We start from the raw sequence: 18,918 nt of genomic DNA on the forward strand, positions 1-18,918 counted from the left end.
ATGTGATGCTGCTCCGAGGGTGCTCCGAGGGTATGTGGTGCTGGGGCGTGGATGGTGCAGGGATTGATGCTATGGCCCAAATTTGAAAATGAAATGTAAAATTATAAAATAACTAGTAAAAAAAGGGCACTTTTCAAATAAGTGGCCTAAAGAGCAGGTGCTTGAGCCCCACCTGGGGTGTATCTGTGCAGCCACCTGCACTGCTGGAAAGGATAAGCAAAGGTTTCTGAGTAACCTGCAAATGATCCTCAATGAGCAACACTTATGGTCACAGTCTGTGGTTACAGTCTGTGGCCCTGTGAGATGAGCCCTCAGGGCCACCGTACTGTCAGCACTGATTATCGCTCGCTTTAACACTTTGCTCGTTCGCGGTCCTGGAGACCATCTCAGGAATGCTTCCCGTCTGTGGCTCCAGGACATTCCAGCAGGTTCACAAATATCGGGCCAATCAGAGGCCAGGAAACACAGCCAAGGAAAGAGGAGACTACTGCTACATTTATTGGATTTCTAATCATATAAGTCATATATAGCCCTAATGCAAATTTGATTTTGTTTTAAGGGATGATGCACATTGATCACCAGGGTCATCAAAAACTAATTTACAATAAAAGGAACTTAAAGCTAAAAAAAGAAACATGGATACCAGTTTTTTTCTATTTTTCTTTGCTTAGTTTAATTTATTTCTTATGCACAGCATTTAAAATCAATAAAAAATAAAATAAACCTATAATTAAAAAAAAAAGAAAAGATGCTGGTTTTATTTGTTCTTTTATTTCAGTGAATTAATTTGTCTAGTTTGTCTTAAACTTACTTGTTTTTCTTACCGTTAAGTGAATTTATTTGATAAACGACTGCATCCAGAGTCTGTGTGCTGATCTTTGAAATGCTTATTGGTCACTAGGAAGAAATAGAAAAACAGAAAAACCGGAACCATTTTCCAAAGATGCTGAGGAGAATCTGAAAAACCAGCTGTATAATACAGTGGTATTGAAAAGTTTGGGCACCCCTGATAATTTTCATGATTTTCCTTTATAAATCATTGGTTGCTCAGATCAGCAGTTTCAGTTAAATATATCATATAGCAGATGAACACAGTGATATTTGAGAAGTGAAATGAAGTTTATAGGATTTACAGAAAGTGTGCAATAATTATTTAAACAAAATTAGCCAGGTGCATAAGTTTGGGCACCCTTGTCGTTTTATTGATTTGAATACCTTTAGCACTAATTATTGGAACACAAAATTTGTTTAGTAAGCTCATTGACCTTTGACCTACATACAGGTGCTGGTCATAAAATTATATCATGAAAAAGTTGATTTATTTCAGTAATTCCATTCAAAAAGTGAAACTTGTATATTATATTCATTCATTACACACAGACTAATATATTTCAAATATTTATTTGTTTTAATTTTGAAAACCAAACTGTCAGCAGCAGGTGATGTTCAGAGTGTCAGCTTAAAATCAGCTGGAAGCGCCTTGTTTACTTCCAGCACGTTCTCAGTGTGATGCAGACTCTCTTGGGGACACGTTTATATGAGCAGCTCGTTACTGAAACGTTAAACCCTGGGTTACCTTAGAGAGCTGACAACCAGCTTCGTGTGATCATCAATGTTAGGTTTAGAGAATCCAGGTGACAAACGTACCTGGATGTGCTGAACCTGCAGCTCCTCAGGTCGCCGCGTGTCTTCCTCCGCGCCAACAGGGGGCGACAGAAGACACAAACAGCGTCATGTTTACCTGTAACTGAGCTAGCGTTAGCATACGCTGAGCTCTCAGGTGAACTAAATGAATCTGTAGTTACATTTAAATGTTTAAACTCTGATTATGAGCCCGCGTTTAGCTCTTTAAACAGGCCGAGAGAAGAAACAGTTTAAAGTCAGACCACGTTTGTTTGGAGACGTTATTTTAGCTTGTTAGCGTTAGCCTAACAGCTAGTCGGGCGACGTTTCTGTTAAAAATCTGCTTATTTAATGTGTGATTCGCTGCTACTTGAGTCACGTTTCTGATATTAAGTCAATGAAGACATTTTACGAGTGGGTCAAAGGCTGCTTTTAATTCGGCTTACATGCTGAGTACCAGACAACCTTAACTCTCTGCTGTTTGTTAAAGTTTATGCAGGACGACGCCATTCACCGCGATTACCGGCGTTGAACGACCTCCACACAGCCTTTAATATCCGCCACGGGCTGGAAAGGATCGGGCTTTCTTCCGTCTGCTTATCCTGTAAGTCCAGATTCCAGTTAAAATGTGCTGATTTAAAGCTGGGTTGTTTACCGGCCGAAGCCCGTCGGTCACATTAAAATCACTCGTTTGTTTACCTGCTGAACGTGATAAACCTGCAGAAACCCGTTTTTAATATGGCACATGTGACATTCACACTGCTTTACTTCTTCCTACAGGTAGTGTTTGCTAGTGGAGAAACGCCATCTCTACAGGTACAGGTGCCAAGAGGTCACCAAGCCTTCGTCATGGTCAAACAGCCACAGAGGACAGACAGGTGAGCATTGCTGTTACCTCTGTCAGGTGTGCAGTGTCTTCGTTGTTTCACTGATTTAACCCTCCTCAGGTGTGATGCGCTAAGAGAAAGGTGAAATGCATTATGGGTGCTGCTACTTTATATGTCGGTCTCCACCTGCTCCATTATCTCTGCAGGTGTTTTCTACCTGCTGTAGGAAGCAGTGTAGCGAGGGTTCGATTCCCTGTCAGTCCCGCTCAGAGGAGGCCGCCTCCACCTCAGCAGGTACATAAAACAAACTCCGCCCACTCCCCTGTCCGTCTACTGCTTTAATGCCATGTTTTTGTTCAGGGGTCAGGAATAGGGATTACTGACAGCCGGCCACGCTGCAGCTCCACCACCACAGAAGAAGAAAGAGGTGCCGATGGGCCGAGCCGGCCCGGAGCTCCGGGTCTGGAGGGAGGCTCGGTGGAACCGGACTTGAAGCGAGCAAGGACAGAGGGGTCGGTCTGCTTCAAACAAACAGACATCGCCATCTGTCGTCTGAGAAACTTGAGTAAAATCGGCGTGTTTTTGGTGTTTTTCACAGGACGGAGGAGCTGGCTGCTCCACCCAGCAGAGACAGAGGCCCCGGGTCATGTGATCCAGCAACAGGTGTGTCTCTGCGGCATAGTTCAGACTTTTTGATTTGTGGATTAGTAAAATTTACCTGTTTGTTCTACCAGATGTTCCTCATCTGGAACAGCAGGGGGCAGCAGATCACAGCGAGGGCAGCAGAGCAGCTGAGGTAAAGAATGATGCGACACACTGAGGACATATTTACTTCCTCACAGAAAACACTGACAGCCCACAAAGGTCAGCCCCCTCCCTCCAACTGTTAGTCCTACAATTCCCTCTGATGGAGTCTCAGCAAACTCCCCATTACGGTCAAAGACCATCAGTTTCTGAGACTAAATGTGGTTCCACCTGTGCATGACTCCATCAGCAGTAAGAACCAGAGAATGATGGAGACCATCAGGTGACCTGTTGTGATGTTGTGTAGCTGCAGGGTGTGGGGTCACTGAAGGTCACTATCCAGCAGAGCAGTGAGAGTCGAGAGTTTGGACCGACGGACAGGACAGCTGAGAGACAGACGGGTGGACTGCACTGTCACGTCTGTAACCATACCTGTCGCTCTCTGCAGGTAAAACACACTCGGCACTTCTTTCTCTCCGCCTTTATCAGTGTTACCTGTCAGGTGTCAACAGCACACCTGTTAAACCGAGTCTGATGGTGCCTCAGAGACCTCTGTCCGCCCAGACCTGAAGTCTGATTGGTTTCTCAGGTGTTTTTTTTTTTTTTTTTCCGTTTTGTTTATGAGCGATGACCTGCAGAGGGGGCGGGCCACTGGGTGTGGGCGGGCCTGCAGCTCAGTGTATGAATCCTCACCAGTAAGGTGGATTCATCCACAGAGGCTGCTTCATTACAGCTCTGCTCTAACCTGGAGACAGAAGACGTTCAGTAAACACATTCTGAAGTGTCCCCACACACCTCAGTCTACACACCTGTCGGCTGTAAGACCAGCTGTGAACGTAGACTGCTGTGGACGTCAGCCCATGTGACACCAGGTAGCGGTGTCTGCAGGTGTGGACAGGTCCTCACAGGGGTCTGTGTTTGTGTTTAAATGTTGCTTTTGTGTGTGTTTTCTAGCTGTTTCAGGAGCACATGTCAGGACCTGAACACGTGAAGAAGCTGCAGGAGATCACACACTCCATCCACCTCAATACACGCACACTGCAGGACAGGTACATACACACACAAGCACACACACACACACCAAAGGTCATCAGTGCTCTGTAGGAGTGCCTGGAAACAGGTTTCATATGGACAAATGTGACTGCTCATAGACAGCAAGAGTTGGAAGAGAAGGTTAGCAAGGTGGTTTGTAAGAAATTGAGGGTCAAAGGTCAGTTTTTTGGGTGTAGATAAACCTGGCCCACGGGGTGTAAAACAGAGAAACTCTGACTTTAATTTGAAAACCTTCAGGTGTGCTACTCTGCCAGCAGGGGGTGTCGACCTGAAGCGCAGCGTTGGTGTGACACCTGTCAGACTCACTTCAGTGGTGACGTCATCATCCACCGACAGACAAAACAACACAAGGTGAGAGGCGAGTGACGTGATGACGGCAGATGAGCACTGGCACACCTCCTCAGCTAACATCTGTCTGTGTGTGTGATCCAGATGTGCAAACAGCTGTGCCGCCCCTTCTGCCCGGTGTGCAGACGTCACTTCAGGACGCCCAGGAAGTTTGTGGAGCACATGAAGTCACCAGAACACAAACAGCAGGTCAGTGGGGGGGGCGGCGTGGAGTCAACGAAACACACCGAGGGGTCAGGTGACGGGTGAAAGTGGCCGATGGCGGCTGCTGCGAGACTGCACAAACGAGGTGCTTCAGGTTTTGAGATGTTTCTGATTCCGTGAAGAACGGTCAGACTTTCATTGGCAGATGTAGCGAACGCATCCAGAGTCGGTGTTTCTGGCGTTCGTCCTTCATCTACCTGCTTTATAAGGACCGCCCACAGATTCTTGATCAGATTCAGATCTGAGGAGTTTCCTGTTTGACGATCTCTGAGCTCCATCATGCTGGAAAGATGTTGGTCTGTGAGGATGATTTTGGTTTGGTCACGCTTTAGACAGCAGAAGACCACAAACTGATCAGATTGGAGCTCCTGATGAGGCAGGAGAGGATCTCCATCCATCGGGAGCTGATCAGAAGCTGAGCTCCATCATGCCGTAGAGAAGACGGGTCGACGACCGCCTCTCTGCACTCATCTGACTGACTGGCCAGTGAAGTCTTTGATACTGTTCACTGAATCATAGAAGATGTAAAAGTCATCAACACAAGCTGAAAGTGTCTGAAACAGTACATTTGTGCCACTGCCAGAACGTTTGGCCCTGACTGTAGCTCCTCACTCAGCCTGTGCTCCACCAGCGGTGGAGGCAGCATGCTGCACGGCTGCAGGAGCAGCACCATCGCTCCTCTGTGGGATGGCAGGGGTTTCCTGCACAAACAGAACAAACCTGTTTAATCTGTTTCCTCCCAGGTGCACCTGGAGGAGGCTCAGGAGGAGGAGCTCATCACTGTGGATGCTGTCGGCTGCTTTGAGGAGGAAGAGGAAGAAGAAGAGGAGCAGGTAGTGGAGGAAGAAGTAGATGTAGCTGAGGAAGAGGAGGATGCAGGAACAGAGGAGTCAAAGGAGGAGGCGTCAGAGGTAAAAATTGGACATTCTGTGATGTCACCAGTTAAGTCAGATGATTCAGGACTGACAAGTTAAAATGGTTTCAGATCGCAGGGCAGGAAGAGGAGGAGGACAGCGGAGAATACGACTCCAACGCCACATACGGTACGTCCCCGTTTCAGGAGGTCATTAAACGTGCTGATGGAGCTCTGCGACTCCTATACCCACACTGCCAACTTGTGGCCTGGCGTGGTAATTACAGTGTCTTGTGTTTCCGTGTGAACGCGTTGGAAAACGACACCGTTTCCACTGGATCGTTCTCGTGTAAACGAGGCGTTAATGAAAACTGTCTGTGTCTCCACAGGAAGGAGTTTTGTGGTTCCTGTTTGCGGCTTCGTTTGTCAACTCTGCAAGAAGTTCTTCTACAGTGAATCTGCAGCTCGACGCACACACTGCAGGACACACACACACTACCTCCACCTGCAGGTAACACACACACAGAGCTGTGGTACTCCTCTGTGACGTCGTCTTGCTTCAGAGCTGATTCGGGGCTTTTTTTTTTTTTTTTTTAATTGAAATGGATTTTATATTTTTAATGAATTAAAAAAAAAAAACATACATTTTTGTTTTTGTCCTAACAAGTGTGTTAATGAACAGTCCAGAGTATAAGTAGTACTAGGCTTCAACCTGAGCAGGTTCACATCAGTGCAGGTACAGGCCAAAGCTTAGGCAGTCAAAAGTAAGTGGACACATTCTCTGACTGAAATCTCAGCGCTGCCACGTTTGGTTTATTTCCCCACATTTAATAATGCAGCATGAAGAAGATGGAGGAGAATATTTGATAAAAATATGACTATAAAAGAAAAGATGCTGGGAGAACAGAAGCTGCACTGAAGTCTGTAAAAGCTTCATACAGGTGCATTGATGCCTCTGAGTAAACTCACCTGTAGCCCAATGACCACATCTCACCTGTACCTGCAGGTTTAACTGATACCTCCACACACACACACACACACACACACACACACACACACACACACACACACACACACACACACACACAGGTAAACCAGCTGACTATTGCTTGTTGTTTTAGAGCCACCGCACTCAGAGGAGGAGGAGAGGACAGAGAGATGAAGAAAAGGGCAGCGCTGCTCCGACCTGATCAGCTCAGTTTCCCATAATGCATCTGAGCTTCCTGAAGGACTTTTTTTTTTTTTTTTTTTTTCTTTTTTTATATATTGCAGAAGAATAATACTTATGGCTGAGTGCTGCCATTCATGGATCAGAACACGTGAAAATAATAAATAATATTTCATATGTGATGTCAGTCTATTATGACTATGAAAAACATTCATATTGCACCTTTAAAAATCTGCATTAAATATTTATTCATTATAACGCCCCCTTGTGGCACAGCTGGCCCACCTTTAGGATTTATGCTTTCTAACATTTTCAGTATTTTTCACAAATTTCCAGAGATGCATAAAACATTCATATGACCCTTTAATCATTGAATTTGAGCACCAAAGTCGTGATGAGGTAAATGACGAGACACACACGCAAGACGAACGTTTAAAGCGGGTCCACGTGGCATGCTGCGCCCTGCACGGCCACAGGGGGCGCCTCCTCTCTCAGCGCAGTGGATTGTGGGTCGGTGGAGGCAGCAGCATCAGCGGGGCATCTTCATCATCATTGCGGGCCGGACTGGGACGTGAGCTCGGAGCTGTTTGTCCGCATTGAAGTGCCTTATCGTCGGAGCCGGAGATGGGACACGGAGACCTCATGAGCCAGGCGGAGGATGTAGCGGACCAGGTGAGCTCCTGTCCCCGGGAAATGCGCACGCTGGGTCGGACACATTCTGGGCTGGGACTTGGTGCGGATGTGTCAAACATCTGGCAGTTCAAAGCTCGGTGATTACTGCTAGAAAATAAATGTAATCTGCTAGAAAACCAGAGTATGAACTCCCCTCTTTGAGAACTTTGTTGGTCTCAAAGGAACTTTTATGAAGTTTGAAGCGGAGCCGCAGTTTGGGTGCAACAGGAAAGAGCGCCGCGCAGGTTCATTGTCACTAACTCACCAAAAGTAAGATTTGGTTGACTGAGTTCTCCTGTTTGCCGAAGTCGGCAGCGGTTTTACAGGATGGATGAGCAGGTTCGGATACTTTCTACAAACCAGCGGCATGTGCTGAGAATGAAGGAAAGTTAAAAAACGACATGTTTTTGAACGGAGTCTGGTGAAACGCTCGCTGCTTGGAAGAAAACGGAAATCAGGCTTTTCTCTGAGATGCTGATATAAATCAGGGGAGCTCTGACTTATCATGTTTGACTTCCAGGGGTGTTGTGAGTTTATTAAGTGTTGTGAATTTAAATATTTTATTACATTTTAAGTTTGCTTTAAAAAAAAAACCCTCTAAGTCTGTTCTAGATTAATACGTGTAAACGGGTTCTGGTGGGTCACACATATGCGGAACAGAGGAGCGGATTCTGACGGAGCTGTGAAGTGAACCATCGCGATGAGCCAGGAAGTGTTAAATTTAAAGATTTCTTAATGGAGTCTGGAACGGCGAACGGGCGGCCGCTCTGACCGGAAGTTAGCGGTTCTGAAATGATCCAGAAACGATGCGAAAAATAAAAGTTGCTTATTTGGCGTAAATTACAGCGTTTAAAGCGGATGTTCAAACCTTCAAACTCCAGCAACAGGAAAACTGCCTTCTCGACAGAACTTTATTGGGTTTTGGTCTGTTTTAACTCAGAGGAAGAAAACAGCTGTGTGGCTGACGTCACCATCAGACACGATGATGATGATGATGATGATGATGAGCAGCTTCCTCATTTAAATAACCGGGCTGTCAGATGCTGCTGCTCATCCCTGTGTTAGGAAAAGATAAAATATTAAAACATTCAGAGCCTGTGAGTCGATGATAATCAGCTAATCTGTTATGTTTGTTTTAAAGTTGCATTTTTATCAGTCTGTGTGGCAGAGGAGGAATTATAAATGTTCATGTTGCAGTAAACTGAGAGATTTGGGGTTTTTTTCTTGTGATGTTTCTGAGCGCGCTGAGGTCTGATGTGAGAATGAGTCAGTTTAAAAATGCAAATGCTGCTTTACACTAAAACACAGACTGTATATAAAAGTATATATAACATGTCCTCTGTGACGTCAGTCTCACACACACACACACACACACGCTGACACCTGCTAATCAGTAACATCCAATCAAAATCCCAGTATTTCACCCAGCAAACTGGAGCCAACCTTCTTGGACAGTCTGTTGGTCCAATGAAGCTCACAGCAGCCATATTATTGGTCATATAATTGCATTAAAAATGCTCCAAAAGGCTCCAACACCACAAACACGATCCAGAGGTCCAGTTCAGAGACTGCAGTTAGCTGAGGTGAAGCCTAGCAGACAGGTAGTAGCTACAGCCGCCTGTGTCACCATCCACCTATCAGTCAAAGATGCCACGCCCTTAATTATTATTAAGGGGGAAATTAGCTACAGAGGCTAAAGCAGTTTCTGTATCAGGCTGTAAACATGTTTATTTCTGCTGGAAAGTTTTAACAGGCTAATTTTAACTAATTTGTGTAAGACAGCTAAGTGCTATAGTAAATCTGTACCCGCCTCCTGCTTCAGTTCCTGCGTGTGACCAAACACTACCTCCCCCACGTGGCCCGCCTCTGCCTGGTCAGCACCTTCCTGGAGGACGGCATCAGGATGTGGCGCCAGTGGAGCGAGCAGAGCGAGTACATCGACTCCACCTGGAACTGTGGATTCTTCCTCGCCAACCTCTTTGTCCTCATCAACCTGCTGGGACAGCTGGGTAACACACACACACACACACACACACACACACACACACACACACACACACACACCTCTGCACATGTGGGGACGGAGTATCTGCTGGCCTGTGGTGGGTTTCATATCAGTTTTTTCTACTCTTGGATCCGTGTCATAGAGAGGGGATGTCCTTATATGATCATCTCAGACCCAGACATCCTATCTACCTACCATTCAAAGCTTTTCTTAGCGAGGGGTACCCAATCAGGAGAAAGGTGGCCTAAAAGGGGAGGAGCTAAGACAGGCCCAGTGTGACATAAAGAGAGGACTATTTCCATCTGTGACTCATGCAGAGCTGCAATAGTCGACTCCAAGAGTAACTGCAGACACTACGCCGCTTATCTTGTGTTTGGAAGTTTTGTCCTTGACCAGTTTTTGCCTCAGAGTGTGACTTGGCTCGAAGTATACTGGGATGTCATGCTTGAAGAAAATTCTTTTGAGTTTCTCTGACAAGCCTGCCACGTAAGGGATGACAGTGTTGTTCCGCTTGCCATTCTTATTTTTCCTAGTTTGTGTTTGACCTCCTTTCCTGAGCATCTTGGCTGATTTGATGAAGGCCCAGTTGAGATAACCACATGTTTTAAGGGCTTTCTTTACATGCATGTGTACCTTTTGCTTCTCTTCTGCCTTTAAGGGAACATTTCCTGCCTGTTGTGGAAGGGTCCTGATCACCCCACACCTCCTTTCACACTTTGGCGCATGTAATTATACACATGAACAATAGTCAGTCACAAACACTTCCAGGGCACTACGCCCACTGGGGTGTAAATACCTGTGTCTCCCCACCTTTTGGTTTAAGAACTGAAGAAGCCTTTTGTTTGAGAGGTGAAACGTCTTCAAGAAACAAAAAGCAGTCCAGTCGCCCTTTTTTTTTTCTTCAAGCTCCAGAGATACTCTGACCTGGATGACTGAGAACCTACACAGACATCAGGAGCTGGAATAAGCAGAACAGATCATCTTTAAACAACAGTGACTCCAAGCCACCAGGAAATGCTTTTTTTTTAAATCAAACAGATGGATTGACAGATGTTTATTGTCTTACATTTTAGTAGCTGCGAGTCCAGAAAAAGCTGAGGCGTGCTGTTTCACTGTGAGTCTGTTTATACAGGGTCGCAACTGTAACTGACCCTAGATCAGAAGGTCCGTCTCTTTAACAGAAATAACTTGCTTTATGTTTTTTAAGATTGTTCCACCAGTCTCTGATTATCGGTTGTCATATATGTTCATATTAACATTGAAAGCTTTCAGTTACAGAGATTAAACGTGTAGCGTCTGTGTGCCTGCAGGCTGCTGCGTGTTGATCCTCAGCAGGAACTTTGTTCAGTACGCCTGCGGCACTCTGTTCGGCATCATCGCTCTGCAGGTACGTACACACACCTGTGTTCTGCGTCATGGCCATCAAACACTTTTATTACTTTACACACTGATCGGTGGAGGGTGATGTTTTCGTCTGTCTGTCTGTCCGTTAGCAGGATAACTCAGAAAATTCTGAACGGCTTTGCTATGTGAGAATTTCCGGAGTTGTTGGGGACGGTACCAGGAACAACTGATTTAACTTTTTCTGTTTGTACGTATGAGAGCTTCACGTTTCAACGCTTTATATGACGTACGACTGAATTTTAACTGTTTGGATGAAAACCTGAAACTTTTCAGTGATTTTCTTTGTCTCTGAAAGAAAATCTTCAACACCTTTTTAAAGGTAATAAGATGTGAACAGACTTGTGCTGACCCCAGAGCAGCAGCAGACCCGCCTCTTGGTTGGTACTCAGAGCTGCACATGAGGCGTTGACACAGCAGGGGGTGCTGCTGTGTGAGTACCGGCTGTTCTGTCTGCGTTTTACTCAGATGATCTGAATCTGTTTGACTTGCAGATGGTGGCCTACAGCATCCTGTGGGACCTCAAGTTTCTCATGAGGTGAGTCTCCATCTTTTTCTCAAATAAGTTTATTAACCTCGTGTATCAAAAGCAGGAGGACATACAGGAAGTGACTCACTCTGCAGCCGATGTTTGAATTCAAGTTGAAGATTTTTTTTTAACTGGGACTATAAAGATATAAAAGTATTAAGTGTGATGTACAATCATTCACTTCTTCTTCCTCTGCAGGAACCTGGCGCTGGTTGGAGGCCTCCTCCTCCTCCTGGCGGAGTGCAGGGGGGAGGCGCGCAGCGTGTTTGCAGGAGTTCCTTCTCTCGGACATCAGAGTTCTCCGAAGCACCTCCTGCAGCTCGGAGGTCGGGTGTTCCTCGTCCTGATGTTCATGACGCTGCTGCACTTTGACCTCAGCCTGCTCAGCGTGAGTCTCAGCACGCGTCAGACGCTCGAGACAAAAGTGATTAAAGCTTGTAGCACTGCATGCATGCTGCTCTGTCCACGTACGTGCGGTCTGATGGCCTGTTGTTGTTTAGTTCCTGCAGAACGTGGTGGGGACGGCCCTCATGGTCCTGGTGGTGGTGGGCTTTAAGACGAAGCTGGCCGCTCTCACTCTGGTGGCCTGGCTGCTCTGCATCAACTTCACCTTCAACGCCTTCTGGAGCATCCCCTCCTACAAGCCCATGCACGACTTCCTCAAGTACGACTTCTTCCAGACCATGTCTGTGATCGGGGGCCTGCTGCTGGTGGTGGCCCTGGGGCCAGGGGGGGTCTCCATGGACGAGAAGAAAAAGGAGTGGTGAGGAGGAGCCGCACCTCTGCCTCTTCTATTTATTTTCCTTTTTTTTACACTCAGAGCGACCAATCAGAGCTCATCTTTGTGTCACGTGATGTTTTGTTGTATGAAGGCTGCTGTCATGATGTTTTTCAGGTTTCAGCTTCAGAGATGGATCTCCAAGCACATTTTATTAAAAATGATTTTTTTAAATCAATAACTACAGGAAACGAGGGACTTAAGACTTTTACTCTCTTAAAAACAGGAAGAGCCATTTTTATATCCTCTTTAATGTCGTGCTTTTCTGATTCTTGACTGTTCAATAACGACCAAACATTTCATACAGAAGTGCATTTCATTCCCAAAGTTTAAAATTCTGGGACTTTTCCTGCAATAATTAATTGCCACTGTATCAAACTATTTTAATTTTTAGGAAATCTTTAACATTTGATGGTTTCAGCCTGTTTGATGGGAAGGTGTGGAGAAAAACATGTCACCTAATTATTTTTAAATTTTTGTATTTTGTAGATAAACAATTAATAATCATGTGCTGAATAAATGTTTGACTCAAAGGAGCTTTAAAGGACCAAAATATTTTCATTATTAATCAGTCTGCTCAGGAGTTTCTCTATTAATCTGTGATTGAAATGAGAAAAATGGAGGCAAAATTATTTTTTTAATGCTTGCAGCTCTGAGGTGGGTCAGAGGTGATAAAGCTACCTGAGCAGGTGAGCAGATTGACAGGAAATCGATCACACTGATCAGCTCGAATACTGAAAATCATCAGGAGGCTGTAATGACTGAATGTGTCCTGCAGGAGGAGCAGTTTCCTCATTTATGTTCAAGCTGAAACAAAAACCTACTTTTATTTTGTCTGTTGGGTTTATTGTGTGTGTGTGTGTGTGTGTTTTTTTTTTTTTTTTTTTAATTGATTCAATTTTCTGTGAACAGCACGAGTCTGTCTGTCTTCGGTCTCTGAGTGTTTATAAAATTGTGACAGAGAACTAATTTTCTATTGTGTTTTTGTAGGAGATGTTTAATAAATGGTGCAGCATTAAGAAGACTTTCGTGTTTAATGTGAATGCTGTGAAAGAAAATGTACACATGAAAACAGTTAAATCATCAGATGCAGGTCAGGCAGTGTGTGTCAGGTTTCTGTATTTCCAGCTCAGTTCTCTGAAGTCTTCCTCAGTTTTCTGATCATTTGCAGTAAATTACAGAATATTTCCTGCACTTTGCTTCTGTCAGGCAAATGTGGGGAAAGTGTTACAGCTATTAAATACCTGGAATGGAAAAAATCGGATTAATTGTTGATCAGCCAACAGTCTCGACCCTCGCAGCTGAATGAATCGACAGAGAAAAATGCAGTTTAAACACAGACTGTATAAAAAAGATGGACACAGCCACCATGAAGTCACCTGTTGGTTGTTCTTAAAACGGCTCAGCTCGAAGCTTTATTTGATCAGAGCTGAAAGCAGTGACTAAGACCATAAACTCATCTGAGCTCAGAGATCAACTGAGCAGGGCGTTCATTTTCTCACAGACTTCAGGAAACCAGGTCAACAGAGGAGTGTTTGTCCCTGAAACATGAATTAAGGCGAAACTGAGGTGACCATATTCAGCCTGAAGATAAACTGAGCAGAAACAAAGCTAATGTAACACCAAGTGATGTGGCGCTCTCACTGTGGTATTGTGTCACCAGAGTTGCAGTCTTACCTCTGCAGGTCCTCTACTCCTGTCCCCCCCCCCCCCCCCCCCCCCCCCCCCAACACCCCATCCCCATAGGGACAGTGCCTGCTCCCAGCCCACCAAAAACCTGTGAAAAACTATTTACTCATAAAAATTCACAAAGATAGAACAATATAGCATCCTGAACTGTACCAACAAGTAAAACAGTTAAATGTGGATGAATAAATATTAGGTCTTTCTCTTCTAAGTCCCTGTTAGTAAATGATTTAATAATTGATCAACATGTTGATTTATTCTGCCTTACAGAAACCTGGTTACAAGAGGATGAATGTTAGTTTAAATGAGCCCCCCCCCAAAAAAAAAAAAATAAAAAAATTTTTTTTGAAAGAGTAGCTGTAAAACAGCTAACTGATCATCTGCAGAGGAACAGTTTATTTGAAGAGTTTCAGTCAGGTTTCAGAATTCATCACAGTACAGAAACAGCATTAGTGAAGGTTACAAATGATCTTCTTAGAGCCTCTGACAGTGGACTCATCTCTGTTCTTGTCCTGTTGGACCTCAGTGCAGCTTTGATACTGTTGACCATAACATTTTATTACAGAGATTAGAGCATACTATAGGTATTAAAGGTACTGCACTGCAGTGGTTGGAATCATATTTATCTAATAGACTCCAATTTGTTCATGTAAATGGGGAGTCTTGTTCACACACTAAGGTTAATTATGGAGTTCCACAGGGTTCTGTGCTAGGACCAATTCTGTTTGCATTATACATGCTTCCCTTTGGCAGTATTATTAGAAAGCATTGCATACATTTTCATTGTTATGCAGATGATACCCAACTTTATCTATCAATAAAGCCAGTTGACACACATCAATTAGTTAAACTGCAGGAATGTCTTAAAGACATAAAGGCCTGGATGACCTCTAATTTCCTGCTTCTAAATTCAGATCAAACGGAAGTTATTGTACTTGGTCCTACAAATCTTAGAAACATGGTGTCTAATCAGATACTTACTCTGCAGTGCATTACTTTGGCCTCCAGTAACACTGTGAGAAATCTTGGAGTAATTTTTGAACAAGATTTGTCCTTCAATGCACATATTAAACAAATATGTTGGACTGCTTTCTTGTATTTGCACAATATTTCTAAAATTAGAAACATCCTGTCTCAGAGTGATGCTGAAAAGCTAATTCATACATTTATTACTTCTAGGCTGGACTATGGCAATTCATTGTTATCAGGCTGTCCTTAAAGCTCCCTGAAAAGCCTTCAGCTGATCCAAAATGCTGCAGCTAGAGTACTGACAGGGACTAGAAAGAGAGAGCAGATTTCTCCCATATTGGCTTCTCTTCATTGGCTCCCTGTTAAATCTAGAATAGAATTTAAAATTATTCTTCTCACATACAAGGTCTTGAATAATCAGGCCCCATTTTATCCTTTTTTTTTTAACATATTTTATCAATTTTTTATTATTTTACAACACAAACATACAGCAGCCTGAGCTTACAATAAAGAAAAAAAGGGGGGGTATACACATTCCTTTTCATTACTTTGAAGCAGCTCTTCCATGTCCTTGCCACACCAACCTATCACCTCCTTTCTGAATAGTATCCTGCAGATCACAGGGCAGGTATTCCACTAGAAGTCGCCACCTTTGTCTTTAGGTCATTTTAAAGTTTTTAAGCTCAATCTTGATTTTTTCCCTTTCCATATAAATTTTTGATAGACTTTATTCGATTTCTCTGACAGCTTTCTTAGTAAATAGGTAACATCTAAATAGGGTAGAGGAGACGTGGCAGAATATTTATTTTAATTAAACTTATTCTGCCCATCCAGGAAACAGGGAGATCCATCCATCAAGCAAGGTCTTTTTTTAATGTTTATAAACACTATGTCCACATTTTTCTTGAAGATATTCTTGATATTTGAAGTTATATAATTTCCTAAATATGTAAATCCCAAAACAGACCAAGAGAATGGAAACTCAGCCAACACATTATGATCCTCACCACCACCTACTGGCATTGCTATAGATTTATCATAATTAACCTTGTAACCTGAGAAAGTCCCAAAGGTTTGTATGACTGACATTATAGCTGGTATGGAGTTATCAGGGTTAGTAACAAATAACAAGACATCATCAACGTAAAGTCTGATTTTGTGTTCCGTGGCTCCAAGTTGGTAACCTGTTAATTCCTGATGCCCCGTGATAGCCTCCACAAATGGTTCAATTGCCAATGCAAAAATAAGTGGAGATATGGGATCACTCTGTTGAGATGATCGCCCCAGGCCAAACTTTGCCATGACAGTGAACAGGTACGGCCATTCTACACGATCAAAGGACTTTTCAGCACCGAGCGAAGGCCTTGTGTTTTGGTAAAATTAGCATGCTGGATAACATTAAGCAACCTCTTCATATTAGTATAGGAAAGTCTATTCTTAATGAAACCTGTCTGGTCAGGCTTAATCAATATAGGTAAGTAATTTTCCAGTCTCCTTGCCAGTCTTTTGGAGAAGCTCTTACTGTCTACATTTATTAGACTGATTGGGCAGTGTGAGCTACATTTATCCGGTGGTTTATCTTTTTTAAGTATTAACGAAATATTTGCTGCATACAAGGAACATGGGAGAGACCCTTTCTGCTTCGAAAGTTTTAACATTTCAAGCAGAGGATCCACTAACAGATCTTGAAATATTTTATAGAACTTTGGGCCATATTCATCTGGCACACCAGCCTTTACACTCGAATTTTAATCACGTCCACCACTTCTTCTTTAACTATGTGGGCTCCAAGAACAATTTGATCCTTAACTGATAAAGATGGTAAATCCAGTTTCTCCAGGAAACTGTGTATATGATCTTTTGATGGTGATATATCCAATATGTATAACTTTTTATAGAAATTAGCCATTATAGAAACAAGCTTTTTATTCTCATAGTAATTTCGGTCTTTTTCATACTTAAGAGATGAATTAGCTTGAGCCTCACATCTCCCTGCAACTATACGACCTAAAAGTCGCCCTGGTTCATCACCCATTTCGAATAGTCTATGCCTGAAATAAAAAATACTAGCCTCTGCCCTTGCATCAAAAGTTGTTTCAGAGCAGTTCATGTAACTTCTACCTTTTATGTAAAGTTGTGTTGAAGTTAGTCTTTAATTGTTTCTCCAGCTCTTCAAGCTCTCTTTCAAGATCAAATTGGTGTGTAAGGGGCTCCTTCTTCCTGGCTGTGCTATATGAAATTATGGCTCCTCTCAGAAAATCCTTAAGGGTCTCCCAGAGTATGGATGGGTTTGTTTCTTCATTATTATTGGTTATGATAAAAAGTTCAATTTGATTTTCAACAAAGTCCTTAAAGGATTGGTTATTTAAAAGGAATGTATTAAGTCGCCACCTTCTTGAAGTGGGTTGCAAATTAGGCAGTAAGACAACTAAGCCAACATCTGACTGATCTGAAAGTACCCGGGTCTCAATATCGCATGACTGCACTCTATCCAAAACTGTATTTGTTGCAAATAAATAATCAATATGGGAGAAATTTTGATGTGGATTTGAGGAAAATGTAAAATCCTGTTCCTTTGGATGTAAGATTCTCCATATATCAAATAATTGTAAATCTCAGCACATGTCCTTCATGGCCTCTCTCATCTTATTAGAAATATTCTTAGTCGCTGGATTCTGGTCTGCTCCGGGATCCATGGTACAATCAAAGTCACCTGCTAGGACACTAAAAGCTGTAGCAATAGCAGAGAACTATTAATATGTCTTCACCATATAATAGTCCTGTGATGAGTATATACCTATCTTCCACATCCTTAATGAACGGTGTGTTCTTAGTAATTAATATTGCTACTCTCCTTTTGCTAGATGAAAATTATGAGTAATATACTTGTACCACCCATTCTCTTTTAAGCTTTCCATACTCTATATTGGTAAGGTGGGTTTCTTGTAAAAGGGCCATATTAACCTCCTCTTTCTGTAACCAGGTTAGTATCTCATTGCGTTTGATAACATTGTTTATTCCCTTGACATTTAAAGAGATATATTTAGTTGCACTCATTGTGACATTGATGTATTATAATAAAGAAAGTCATTCCATACATACAATGCAAACAGAAAGTGGTAATGCTGATTAGCTCAGTAAAAGTCAAACCCCCACCCCCACCCCCACCCACCGCCAGATATATAAAAAAAAGAAAAACTCAGATTTGCTCAGTCCGAAACATTCTGCCAACAATGCAAACTTAAGTAGTGATAACAAATAACCATATTTCAACAGAACCAATAAAATCTAAACATAAACAAAAACAACACACACACACACACACACAAAGAAAAAAGATCTCCTAGAAGCAAAAATCCAATAGGCCCAACGGGACTGGGAGGAAACAACACCTGCTTTGAGCGTATACTACACAGAGTTCCCCGATGTTCTACAGACATCTCAGCTTAACACTCATACACTCCCGAGCCGCCCCCTCCCCCCTCCTCTGTAATAGGAAGGTGAGAGAAAAAAAGAAAAGAAAAAGGGCCCACTCTTTATAGTCCCCCAACCGGTGACAGGAGCAGATGTCTGCCCCTCCCTGAGCCTGGTTCTGCTGGAGGGTTCTTCCTGTTAAAAGGGAGTTTTTCTTTCCCACCTGCTAATGTGAACAGTTGGATATCCAACATAGCAGCTAGATGGCTAACCTCTGCTTGCATGTAAATTAGTAAGAAGTTTCCTTCTGAACGTGTAGACCTTTCAAAATAAATCACAAACTGTTTTACTGGTCTTTATAGTTTCCTGTCCTCAGTCAGAAAATGTAATGAGTGGACTTAATTAAGTCAAATTAAATATAAACAGGAGTAGAAACAGCTTCCTGCTGATAGTACGCACTCCCATCCAGGCTGCAAACACACCTAAACCAAGTGCCACCCTCCACAGGACTGAAAGAGGAAATAAAACGTGGACCTTCAGGTTCAGTCAAATCCAATACTGATGGAAATTAAAGTGGCAGCAGCTGGAAATGCACACATGCCCACTCTCACACACACACACACACACACACACACACACACACA

The 18,918-nt window shown here is 43.2% G+C and overlaps 2 protein-coding genes across 8 annotated transcripts; both read left to right on the forward strand.

The window, feature by feature from the left end:
- Positions 1-1,615: 1,615 nt before the first annotated feature.
- ciz1b (cdkn1a interacting zinc finger protein 1b) lies at positions 1,616-6,915 on the forward strand. Of its 6 annotated transcripts, none has more exons than XM_030723612.1 (15): positions 1,616-1,634; positions 2,114-2,227; positions 2,404-2,501; positions 2,657-2,744; positions 2,811-2,962; positions 3,049-3,113; positions 3,185-3,246; positions 3,502-3,642; positions 4,149-4,243; positions 4,502-4,598; positions 4,680-4,784; positions 5,543-5,710; positions 5,785-5,842; positions 6,042-6,163; positions 6,774-6,915. In XM_030723612.1, the coding sequence occupies exons 3-15, from the start codon at positions 2,473-2,475 to the stop codon at positions 6,840-6,842; spliced, it is 1,251 nt and encodes a 416-aa protein (XP_030579472.1). In that variant the 5' UTR covers positions 1,616-1,634; positions 2,114-2,227; positions 2,404-2,472; the 3' UTR covers positions 6,843-6,915. The 6 variants fall into 6 exon arrangements, with proteins under 6 accessions (XP_030579472.1, XP_030579471.1, XP_030579474.1 ...); XM_030723611.1 differs by lacking the exon at positions 1,616-1,634 and adding an exon at positions 1,667-1,780; XM_030723609.1 differs by lacking the exon at positions 1,616-1,634 and adding an exon at positions 1,694-2,037.
- A 170-nt stretch (positions 6,916-7,085) lies between these two features.
- LOC115776101 (surfeit locus protein 4-like) lies at positions 7,086-13,229 on the forward strand. Of its 2 annotated transcripts, none has more exons than XM_030723731.1 (6): positions 7,086-7,492; positions 9,315-9,501; positions 10,808-10,884; positions 11,393-11,436; positions 11,626-11,851; positions 11,928-13,229. In XM_030723731.1, the coding sequence occupies exons 1-6, from the start codon at positions 7,445-7,447 to the stop codon at positions 12,192-12,194; spliced, it is 849 nt and encodes a 282-aa protein (XP_030579591.1). In that variant the 5' UTR covers positions 7,086-7,444; the 3' UTR covers positions 12,195-13,229. The 2 variants fall into 2 exon arrangements, with proteins under 2 accessions (XP_030579591.1, XP_030579592.1); XM_030723732.1 differs by having other exon boundaries at positions 11,626-11,815.
- Positions 13,230-18,918: the final 5,689 nt, after the last annotated feature.

Source organism: Archocentrus centrarchus, unplaced genomic scaffold (assembly GCF_007364275.1).
Source record: "Archocentrus centrarchus isolate MPI-CPG fArcCen1 unplaced genomic scaffold, fArcCen1 scaffold_26_ctg1, whole genome shotgun sequence".
NCBI lineage: Eukaryota > Metazoa > Chordata > Actinopteri > Cichliformes > Cichlidae > Archocentrus > Archocentrus centrarchus.